The 11,968-nt window shown below is 39.5% G+C and overlaps 1 protein-coding gene across 1 annotated transcript; it reads right to left on the reverse strand.

The window, feature by feature from the left end:
* Window positions 1-7,519: 7,519 nt before the first annotated feature.
* On the reverse strand, window positions 7,520-11,021 carry LOC147603884 (protein PROTON GRADIENT REGULATION 5, chloroplastic-like). Its single transcript, XM_086796174.1, has 2 exons — window positions 10,570-11,021; window positions 7,520-7,896 (listed from the first exon to the last, which is right to left on the reverse strand). The coding sequence occupies exons 1-2, from the start codon at window positions 10,849-10,851 to the stop codon at window positions 7,792-7,794; spliced, it is 387 nt and encodes a 128-aa protein (XP_086652300.1). The 5' UTR covers window positions 10,852-11,021; the 3' UTR covers window positions 7,520-7,791.
* Window positions 11,022-11,968: the final 947 nt, after the last annotated feature.

Consider the following 11,968-nt stretch of genomic DNA (forward strand, 5'->3'; position numbering starts at 1 on the left):
AATAAGGTGTTTATTGAGTTGGTTCCATCTCTCCATTGACTAGAAACCACTAGGGAACTAGGGTGCATTAAGATGAAGGCTATGATAACTCACCCCACACAAATGCAGCCTATTAGGCCCAACAGTTTTGTTGACCTTACTAACGTGATGCTACATCACTGTCATGAGAAATGCCTTAGAAAGAGGTCCAAATTTTCTTTTATACAAAAACTCACACTCAGTCTCTGTCTTAGCACAAGTCTATTTGGCACAATATAGCAAACTCAATAATTTTCACTCGAGCCTCTTGAGACAAACATCAAGTTCTTAACAATAAGGTTTTATTACAAGTAACTATCCAAATTTTTGTGCACTCTCTCAACCTTTCAAAATGTTCTTCTCACATTCTTCTCTAATTAATGAGAAGAGTTATGTGATTATATCTCTAATTGAAGAGAAGAATCATGTGGTATGTGGTGGTTATATCTCTGATGAAAGGGAAGAGTTATGTCTTTTTAGTATTTCTCTTCCTCTGATGAAAGGGAAGAGTTATGTCTTTTTAGTATTTCTCTTCCTCTAAATGAAGCTTCAAAAAAAGAGGGTTGATGAAATCACACATTGTGTTACTAATGTTTTAGGATCTCTCTATATCAAATCACACATTAACTTAGGTTTTTTGTAACTGTGTCTATTTTTGTTTTCTCTATTAGAAAGTATGGGTTTTTAGTTGTTTGCTTGTGGATGCAGCCACTACAGCAAGTCCACTACAGCAAGTGGGAGGTTTAATGATGGTCCTTTGTGATGACAAAATGTCGAGGACATGGTGGGGGGGAGGGGGGAGGGCTTTAGGGGGGCTTACAATGGTCATAGCTATACCTCCTTGTCACAATAGTTGTCGCACAAGTTTGCAACCTAGAGGTGGTCACTCCTTTGTCGTATAGATGAGTGGTTGCTTGGAGTCAAAACTCAATACCCCCCCACTCATGATGTGTAGCCTCTCCTCCATGTTAAAGAACACATCCCGCATATCATCCATGTCATCTCCTACAGTTTTACAATGTATTGGATCGGGCCTAGGGGTTTCTCGTGTGCCTTCACTAGTGTGCCTTCATAAGTATTCAAGTGAAGATCTTACCTTAGCCTCACCGAAGAAGCATGTGTTGTTGGATCTTTTCTTAAAGTCCAGCAGCTGCTACAACTTCCCTATGTGGGTGCACCAGCTTCTTCATTGCGTCCTCACTCCGTTTTCACACTGGAATGCTCCATGCTAATGGGGATCTTTATCATAAATATGCTATTTTATTATAAATTCATTTTCTTTATATTTCTCTAATTGTTTAGAGATATTCATATACTCTCATCTCTAACTATAATTATTATTGAATGATTAAATTCTCAGTTCACTCACATAACAGTCCTCCCAGTTAAGAAAGCAACTGTCCTCACTTGTGTAGCTTGCAAAACCTGGCCTAGAAATTTGACAAAAGAAAAGTCCAACAAACCAGCAAGGTTGTACACATGGTACATTAGATCATACATTACCAAAAAAATGTGTTTAGCAAGTTCTACCAAAACCATCAACAACAAAGTATGCATGTTGTTAAATATATTTCCTTTTTTTTTTAAAAATAATAACAGTTGATAAGAAGCATACCCATCATACCAAAAGCCTGATATTGTTGTTAAGATATCAACCATCTTGATCCATTGTCTTATATTCATGTCATATTCACCCTGGCTAATGAGCAACGCATGCTCACACTCTCTCCAACTATACTAGTTGTTCTCCATCACAGAATGTCAGCAGCTCACAACTACTACCACCACCGACAGCAATCATGAGTACTAACCTGTACTCAAGTCCAGTTTTCTCTAAGCCATGGGCATCCCCAATGACCCCATAGGGTGATCAAACACATCATATCAGTGCCTCTTTCTCGAGAAAACAATTATCATCTACCAGTGTGTGGCTGAGAAAAACCTTCTCGGTAATTACTCACACCATATCACCACCATCACGTCCCAGCCATTCCGGCTTACAAGCACAAAGCCCATCAATCTCACCAACCTACACAAGGTTGTCCATTCAAACACATTCACATTAGCAACACATGCTAAAGTTACACGATGGCACATAAGCATTAAATCTAACACTTAGTTCTAGCCATCCCTGATTTCATATGTCCTACACATGGAATATTTGGAATCACTCAAGTGCCATGCTTTGAACATAGTGGTAATTAGGCGTCCCCAATTAACCACAAAAGGATAGATGGACAAAACATGACATCCCTCTTGCCTGGGATAGCAACTATACTCAGTTGCATTATATTAACTAGCCCGTGTTTGAAAGTAAGATTGGGTGAGGTTGGGATAGGTGCAGAAAAGCCGCTCAGGTATCCATTCAAGAATTAACAAATAGAGTATAAATGTTCTTGAAGAGAATGCTTATCTTAAAATGAAAGAAACTTTAAATGACTTTGGTGAAAATGTGAATGGTTAGGTAAATGAAGTCAACACATACCTCAATCGTTGTGGTGTGATTAAAATCAAAACAATTTAACACTCCAAGGAGACATGAATTGTTATGGTTTCTATGAATAAGTAATATAAAGCTCTTGAACATAATTCGTGAGAGAAACTTAACATCATAATAATGAAAGATAAATTGATTATGGATACAAGATAATAGATACTAACCTTGAGTGTTGAAAAGTTATCTGAGAGGATGTGAGAATATAAATAAACAATAGATAGAAATGACTTTTCAATACATTGAAAAGTTTAAATAAAAATATAAATATGAATGACTAGCAACAATTCTAACAATCTTGATTAATAAAATGAAAACTTAAATTTAACTATTTAATAATAACTCACTCTTATAAATGAAAAATAACAAAGTTCAAGACATAAAAGAAAGATAAATCAAATTAAACCGAACAAAATAAACTTGTACAAAATGTAAGTCATAATTTCATTAAGGTTTGTATAAATACCTTTATAAGATATTTATAGTAAAAATTTCTCAAATTTTAGGAAAGCAGTCCTTAGATTTGAAATGGCTCAAATCAACAAGTTTAAATATATGTACTTACCTTCATGTCAAAGGAGATGATGATGAAAAGATTAATTCCTATTTGAAGTTGAAATAAACTTAAATAATAAATATGAAACTTAGCAATCATAAGATTGAGTTAAGACTAGGAAGGTAGCACCTTACATAGATTCGATTGCAATGATGTTCTGCAAAATACAAAAGCACTATAGTCCAATTATTAATAGGTTAGTCCATAACCCACATCTTTGATTTTCTTTCCCTAAGCATGTGCAAAGATCTTATACTTGGCTCTGATACCACTATTACAAGACCTTTTCTTCAAGTATAAGATTTCAATAAATTTTATAAATGACTTTAAATAAGTTAACTACAAGTTAATACATCAACCTTAGAAGAAGAATTAAACAAAGAAAAAATATTTATGAACACAAAACAAAAGCATTGGGTCCAATCTGTCCCCCCATATGTAAGACCCGCAGTCTCACATATGAATATTTCAATAATTTATTGAGGTATGAAGTAATTTGATACAATCATACATCTTCTCATCAGAGGAGAAAAGAGAAGATAGAAAGAAAAGAGAGGAGAAAAGAGAAGATAGAAAGAAAAGAGAGCTTCATCTAAGGAACCTGCAATTCTTTACAAACCATGTTTAATCATACATCTTCTCATCAAAGGAGAAAAGAGAAGATAGAAAGGAAAGAGAGGAGAAAAGAGAAGATAGAAAGAAAAGAGAGCTTCATCTAAGGAACCTGCAATTCTTTACAAACCATGTTTAATCTCTCTCTCTCTCTCTCTCTCTCTCTCTCTCTCTCTCTCTCTCTCTCTCTCATGAAATAATTAAACCATATAAAGAAAACAATAAGAGAACTAATACTCCCTGTAGACGTTTGCATGTCTTAGCTTGTCTTTGGCTCCCTGTATACAAGTACATGCCTGCAACTTGCAGCCATTGTATCTCTCTGGTTTTTTCGTCAGAATATAGACGAGTTGGTCCTTAAAATTACAAGAATAAGCCTGTTCTACAACTTTAAGCGAGCTGTTTCGCTAAATTCAACCATATGCAAAAATCGACCTACTTTTTGGGGATCTTTATCATAAATATGCTATTTTTATCATAAATTTATTTTCTTTATATTTCTCTAATTGTTTAGAGATATTCATATACTCTCATCTCTAACTATAATTTTTATTGAATAAATATAATTAAATTCTCAAGAATGTTCACTCACATAACAATGTTGGAGCTGCGGCTGAGGCAGGGGTGGGACAACAATAAGAAGGATAGAGTACAAGGTTGATTTTCTTCACCAATCTTTGGCTCCTTTTCATCACCAATGATAAACTCCCAATATTCTTTTCCCATAAGAAAATTGGTTATCCTAAAGTTGATATTCAAAATGCAAGGCATGAATTCTTGGCATGTATAAATCCTATAGTGACTAATGGGGACGCCATACGTGGGTTATTAGAAATCTCCTAGATGGGATGGCCCTAAAAAGAAATTGTTGTTGAATGAATGGCACCCAATCACTTTAATGCCTGTGATATATAAGCTAGCCACACCAAAACGATAGCAAACCACCTAAAGGGTGTTTTGTATGTTGGATTGCATCCTCAACAATATGGTTTTATGCCAACAACGCAAATAACGGATAATATTGCTAATGCCTATATCACTATGGAATATGCCAAATAAAAAAAATAAGATGTGCTAATCATGCAGGTGGATGCAACAAAGGCATTTGATACAGTGCAATGGGATTACATAGCTAATGCAATGGGCTACTCTGGGACTTGGGACAAAGATGCAGCATGTAATCTATTGGTTGTATAGGGATAGCACCACCAGGGTAAAAAATGAGGAGCATATCCTATGGTCAAAGTAGAGACGGGTTGGCGAATCTTTCTTTGATAGAAGGTAGAGTTTGTAGGAAACTTTGGCGAATGTTTGAAAATTTTCAAGATATATGCTCACTTTTAGTGTAAATTTGGTGATTTTTTCTCTAAAATTTACCAAAAAATGCTACCTTGGCTAATATTTAAAAAGTCACCATTTTTGGGTCTAAAATAGCTCAAGACTTTTGAAAGACCCTTGAAAATTAGCCTTTGGACTAAATTTCACCCCTAATTTTTTCCTTAAGTTAGACGTTGGGAAAATCGGTAAGATAAGGTTGCCCTTTGAGTGCATTGCCATATGCAATTTCTACGCATCATTTGCTCTTGTACATTTACAAATTAACGTAGTCAGGATAACTTCATGGTCTATAGAAACTGGATGGAACTCACTTTCCGGCACATTGGCCTATGTAGATGACTCTTTCTTCATGCCTAAAAATGATCTAACTCATCCCACACGCATCATGAGTATCTTTGAGTTGTTTGGTAATGCTGCGGGACTTTATATAAATTTTGAGAAGTCAAAGTTGATTCTGTTACGCTGTATGGATTGGCACCGACTTCTATGGCTAGGTCAAATAGTTAATTAAATGGTAAGGCATCTTGGATACCCACTAGGATGGGATATGACGGTCAAGAAGGTGGCACAATGGGTACTACAGAGGCTCAAATCGAAACTTGCTTATCGGAAGCTATCTACATAGCCCTTGCATGTGAGATTACGCATTGTACAATCAATTATCATGGCTTATGTTCAATTCCACTTGCCACTGCTTGTTTGGAGAAAGAAAGATTTGCATGCTCTCATGTCTGAATCTTTGGAATTGTTTTGGAAGGCCAAGACGAATAAAAAAGCCTTGTTGCGACATAATTGTATTTATTCCCCGAAGATGCATGGTGGTTTAAAAATTCTCAATATTCACATGTTTTAGCTCGAAAAGCTATCATGATTCCATTGTTTTTTCGATAAGAGTAGCCTTGGGCAATCATGCTTGCAGCTATGTGTACAAGCATGAAAACTATGGCTTATTGAAGCTGGGTAAATTCACATTGGGAAGCAATGCTAGGTCATTGAGGGCCACAATGTGGGTTGTCCATACGCTACAAGAATAGTGCAAGATTAGAAGACTGCATTGAAAGACCTCAAATGGGTGGGCCGTGATTTCGATAACTATATGCCACTGGAAAGTCTATACTAGTCCTCTTTGTTTGCGAAACCCATAGCTATCCAAGAGCCACGAAAAGCATGATTTTTGGCATCCTTGGGTATGCGCACGCTACAAGATGTTGTGGATATCCTTTCCACAAGCATGCAGTGAGCGTAGCTTGGCTTTGCATCATATGCCAATTTGGAGAAAGATTAAAAGGTTATTGCTTGGGGATTAATTTTATATACGATAACTACAACTAGCATGTATAACCATTTGCTTCCACTACCTTGGATTCATGCACATGGCAACACTCTCTGGTGGAAAAAATGCCTTCGGGGTAGGTGGAAAAGTAAGCTGCCTTTAAAGCAAAGATTGTTTCTTTGGCGCTGTTTCGTGGGTCTCCTCCCTATTGCGGAGATGTTTGCTAAAAGAGGGATAGTTGGTGCCACCTACTACTGCAGATGTTGAGCTCATTCTAAAACTGTACCTACATCTATTATGGCATTGTTTGGAGATAAGGGAGCTTCTTCAAAGACTAGCCGATGATATCACATGACACTTTCTAGGTAGGTGATATGGAAAGCAATTCTTCTGGTGTACCCAACTCTCCTAATTTTGATGTTTTCTTTTAATGGGCAAACACCTCTAGAGACATATGCTTACTTTAAAATGAATTTGCAACAATCCCTCCATGATTGCTTAAACTTGGAGGACATTGCTTTTAGCCAATTAGAAGTTTTTTCCACTATTTATGAAGTTCTTTGAAGATGGACTTATGTTAAGCCCATCTCCCTTATGTACATAAATCATCATTAGTAGAAGCATGGTTTTCACCAAAAAACAAAAACAAAAAAGTGTGCGAGTGAGTGACAAAAAAGAGAACCAAATTTACACTTCTAGCAAGGAAAGAGCATGACACTTCACTAAATTGAAAGGACTTTGTTCAACAAATATAAACATCTTTTTCCTTCACAAACCAACAAGGCCTAGGATGGATCTTCCAACAAGCAACAAGGCACCCTCAAATCCACCACCATCAACCCACCAAAGTCCATGATGCCCAATCACCCATAAGGAGGAAGATTTCCCAAAACTACGCTCTGTCAAGACACCAAGCACTTAAGGATATGATAAATGGATGCTGATAACAAGCGTGCAAAAAACCCATTAAACATTTAATGATTTCTAGTGTAGTCCTTTAGGCATTGAAGTATTTCTGTTTAGTAGTACATGGAGCAATCTGCACCACTCAAGACTTAAAAAACTGTGGAGCTTTCAACACAAGGAGTGCAAATAAAACTTTTGCAGTACAAAGTATTTAAAAGCATATAATTCTCTGCCTATCATGGCCAAAGGCATTACACATTATGGAAATCAATTACCACAATTTTAATGTTTTTAAAAATATAATGGGGCATGGTATTCTGAACATTCAAAATGTTTGACTAGTTGTGAATTCATCTTACAAAAACAGGTGGAGAGTGCTGAGAGGACTTGCCTTGAATTCAAACTACCAAGGGCATGACCCCAAGGTAGTGCTTCCAAGGGGGCAAAACCTCTACATATGAAGCAAAACACCCCTTTTCCAAATAATGAATAGACATGTATGAGGAGCTCTGCTGTGACACACTCTTCATTAGAAGGTCACCTTAGTAAACTACCTGCTCATCAAGCACAAAGCCAATTCCCACCAAATGCTTTTCACGCCAAAAACCCTAGCTTCTCCCCATTCTTCTTGGCAAGCCTAATCAAGCCTTGCCTTTGCTTGGCATCTGCTCCAATCGACTTGCAGAACTCTGTGATGACCTGAGGAACCCAACATGGAAATTAGTAAATCCCAAACTTTGATTATGTAGCATAATGAGTTAGGCCTGGGCTTCTGGCAGAATCTTGTGACATGGTTTCAACCCATCCAACCTAAATTGTTTAACACAGGGCAGCATACTGCAGCTCCAATCCACTTTTCAGCAAGCAAAATCTGCCCTGGTGGTAAATTGCCAGGCTATCTTTTTTCTTTTAGAATTTTAATTATCATTACTGTGGCCTGGTTTCCACGCACTCCTGAATTAAAAATTCCAGTAGGGAATGTTGGGGAGAGAATTAAGTAAGAAGTTGCAAGCCCAACACACAGGATTTCTTATCTGCTGAGTTACAACAGGTTGCCGACCCATCCTAAAAATCATCTTGTGTGTGGAAAGAGGTCTTGAACTATACTAGTGCTGGGGTTTGAGCCAAAATCTGTACATCCACAGGCAGAGGGTGTTACCACTCTGGTTAGTGTCACGTGCACACACATGGACATGGCTAATCCCTAATTAGGCAACAGTTAGAGTATATAACAGGCTCCAGCAGGTACAGTAGAGGACCCCAAAGGCAGCCCATCAGTCGGCCAAGTCAGGAGCATCATACAAATTCAGCAGCATTTAATAATATTATTTGAATTTTGTGCTTAATTCTGCTGACTGACAGCAGCCGACCTGTTGTAGGGATAATTCCCTGAGCCTATAAATAGAAAGCCTGAGTTCATTCATAGGGATCTAATCCCCAGTTAGAGGCAGGTCATAGTTCATCACCTCCGTTCAGTCATAGGGATCTGATCCCAGTCGGGGGCAGGTCATAGTTCATCAATAGTCAGTCAGTAGGCAGTCTTTTGGTCAAGACTTCAGTCCTCTTTGGAAGGCTAAAGACCACAGCAGTTGTACAGATAAAGACATCTTTCTGTAACATATCAATATACTGAAAATACAGTTCATCTCCCTCCTCTCTCTCTCTCTCTCTCTCTCTCTCTATTCATCACATGTTCCTAATAAATAGGCTTAGGGCTGGATCAAGTAAAGCAAGGCTTCCACACATAGCATTCGTATCAAAGCATTCAGGCTCAGACATCTAAGCACTAAGCTGCCCCAAGGAAGGTCCACAATCCATAGAAGAATGCAGCCAGGGTAGCATTTATGAGCTAGCAGTAGCAGGCAAAGCCAGAGGAAAGCAATCCATGGCTCAAAGGAGCATACCACTGGCTCTCAGGTCAGGTGAAAAGCTAGAGCATCAGGCATGATCATTGACATTCTCAACAGAAGACCATAGCTGCGTTAAGGGAAAGGGATTTCTAGCATGGGGATAGAGTGAAACATATGCAAGTTCTCAGACCAGACTTGGAGTGGAATCAGAGGAATGACATGGTTTTCAATCAAAGTGTCAAAAATTACGCAATCAAAGTACAGAGTCCGTAGTCGATGACAAGTTTCCAAACCATCATCAAGTTTGGCAGGAGGGAATGTTGCATGCACACATGCTAATCCCATAGCTAACCCCTGATTAGGCAACAATGAGAGTATATAACAGGCTCCAGCGATACATCAGAAGTCCCCATAGGCAGCCCATGTGTCAGCCGAGTCAGTAGCGTCATGCAGAAAAACTCATCACAGCATTTAATGATATTATTTGAATTTTGTCCTTATTTCTACTGGCCGACAGCAGTCAGCCTGTTGTAGGGATAATTCCCTGAGCCTGTAAATAGAAAGCCTCAGTTCAGTCATAGGAATCTGATCCCCAGTTGAGGGCAGGCCGCAGGTCATAGTTCATCACTAGTCAGTCAATGGGCAGTCTTTTGGTCAAGAATTCAGTCCTCTTTTGGAAGGCCAAAGGTCACAGCCTTTGTACACATAAAGACATCTTTTTGTAACATATCAATATACTTAAATTGCAGTTCATCTCTCTCTCCTCTCTCTATATATTCATCACATGTTCTTAATCAGTAGGTTTAGGGCTGGAACAAGTACAGCAAGGCTTCCGCGCATGCAACAGTTAGAGCCCATCGGCAAGTCGTTTGTATCCATTCACCCACGTTCAATTCCTTGTGGCCCAGCAGAGAAACCTTCTCCACATTGTGTCCTGCACATAATGAGGCAAATGCTATTTCATGATGATTCCACAATGTGGTATTGCAACTCTGTCCAGCCTCGTGAGGCCAGATGCTTTCCAAACTGCAGGCTTCCATGGTGTGGAACTGCAACTGCCCTTGTGCCAGATCTCTAACTGGCCTCATGAGGCCAGATGCTTTTTTGTACTGCAAGCTGTGGTGCTGCAACTGTGCTTTGCTGACCATATTTTGCCATGTGAATACCAAACACATTTTGTTGAGCCACATCTCTGGCCAGCAGTGCTGAAATTTGCAGCCATCATTGCCCTCCAAAGCTTCATAGAAAGCCTACCTTTAAAATTTAGTTTCTAAAGAAGGTCACCCGAAGTGAATTTATGTGAGTAATGGATTTCAGATGAAGGCCTTCAATTTCCTAAATTCGTACAGGGCACTCAAAGTTTAAGAGACGCATGAAGAAAAGCAACAGTTAAGAAATTAAGCACCACCATTGGCAACCCGGAGGGTAAGTAAAACACCTCTGCAAAGCCACTAAGGTGAAATGATTGAATCATAGTCGTGTTTAGGACATAATCCCAGGTTGAGAATGCAAAGGTCTGCACCTGAGAATGCAAGGCGATGGCCTTGCCTCGGAGCTGATTGAAGCGCTGCTTTCCGATGACATTGCGGACTACCACCACAAGGGGGGCGAAGACGCCCTTGCCTTCGTTGATGTTACCCATCCGGGGCTGCGCTCGCACGGACGTCCTTCTGGGTATGGCCAATACAGTGAATTTAAGCTGGCGAAGGCCCTCTCCACACACAGACTGAGTGTGTCCAAGGCCATATCGACGGTTATGGCAGAGAGAAAGCTCAGAGCAGGGAGCCAAAGTGAGGGAGGCCATGGCAAAGACCAACAGGAAAGAAAGGAATAATATGTGATTGAAACTTAGTCAGGGACAATGAAGCTTAAGCGATGGCTATGGCGTTGGCTATGGCCGAGCAAAGCGGCACCTTCTGCTTCAGCTTGCAGAGGAAGGCTACGGAGATCTCTGAGAAGGATCAAGCTCTTCGCTCTCCCTGGGGGGGGGGGGGGGGGGGGGGGGGGGGGGGTTTTGTTGAGGGGCTGTTACGGGTTTTTATTGTGTTCATTCATTTTGAGAGCTCTCCCCTCCACAGGTTTTGCCAACCTAGGCTCGGCTCCTTGCCTAGCCTCGGTGACGTGTCCCTTTACCACCTTAGAACTTTAGAAGTTTGAAACCCACACGCTCTTTCAAGTGCTTTGCACACACGACCTCAATGGTCGACATTTCTTTTCTTCTAGGGAGAGATTTTGTGCACTTTTATTATGCACACACACTTGGGTAGCCCCCCCTTAATGTTGGCGCCACACGTCCGTAATGGGCAGGGATCGAACCCGCACCCTTGCACACTAGGATTCTACAGCCCTAACTACCTCGATGGTGGACAATTCTCAACATTGAAAGGTGCATGTCTTATACACATCTAGAGTCTACATTCTACTTCATAAAACAAACCAACAAACTTCAAACCCACTCATCAAACGAGAGGACATGATCTCAAAAGATGGGCAACATTACAGGCATGTCCCTTACTTGTGCATAAGCTAAATCTGTTTCACAAACATCACCTAAAATCTGACAGAAAAAAACAAACCAACAAACTTCAAACCCACTCATCAAACGAGAGGACATGATCTCAAAAGATGGGCAACGGTACAGGCATGTCCCTTACTTGTGCATAAGCTAAATCTGTTTCACAAACATCACCTAAAATCTGACAGAAAAAACAAGTTGCAAATTCCCTTTTCAAATGTGTATGGTGCTTGTGTGTTGCTTGTGTTGTATTGTGAATATTTGTGTAGTACATATAGTATTGAATGATCAGTCCAATATGTACAGATAGTCCCTATGAGAGTAGTTGAGTTATCCAAGATTGTCCACAAGTGGTCTATTTGTGTGGTTTATTGTTGTGTTTTGGCATAATATATGTTGCAATCCT

The sequence above is a fragment of the Cibotium barometz genome, chromosome 63 (genome assembly GCF_041138505.1).
Source record: "Cibotium barometz isolate CiBa-2024 chromosome 63, ASM4113850v1, whole genome shotgun sequence".
NCBI classification, from domain to species: Eukaryota; Viridiplantae; Streptophyta; class Polypodiopsida; order Cyatheales; family Cibotiaceae; genus Cibotium; species Cibotium barometz.

Coding starts and splice junctions, on each gene's coding strand:
- LOC147603884 (XM_086796174.1), bottom strand. CDS start 10,851: ATGGCCTCCCTCACTTTGGCTCCCTGCTCTGAGCTTTCTCTCTGCCAT. Junction 7,897..10,569: donor CCATCGCCTTGCATTCTCAG/GTGCAGACCTTT, acceptor TGGGTTCCTCAG/GTCATCACAGAGTTCTGCAA.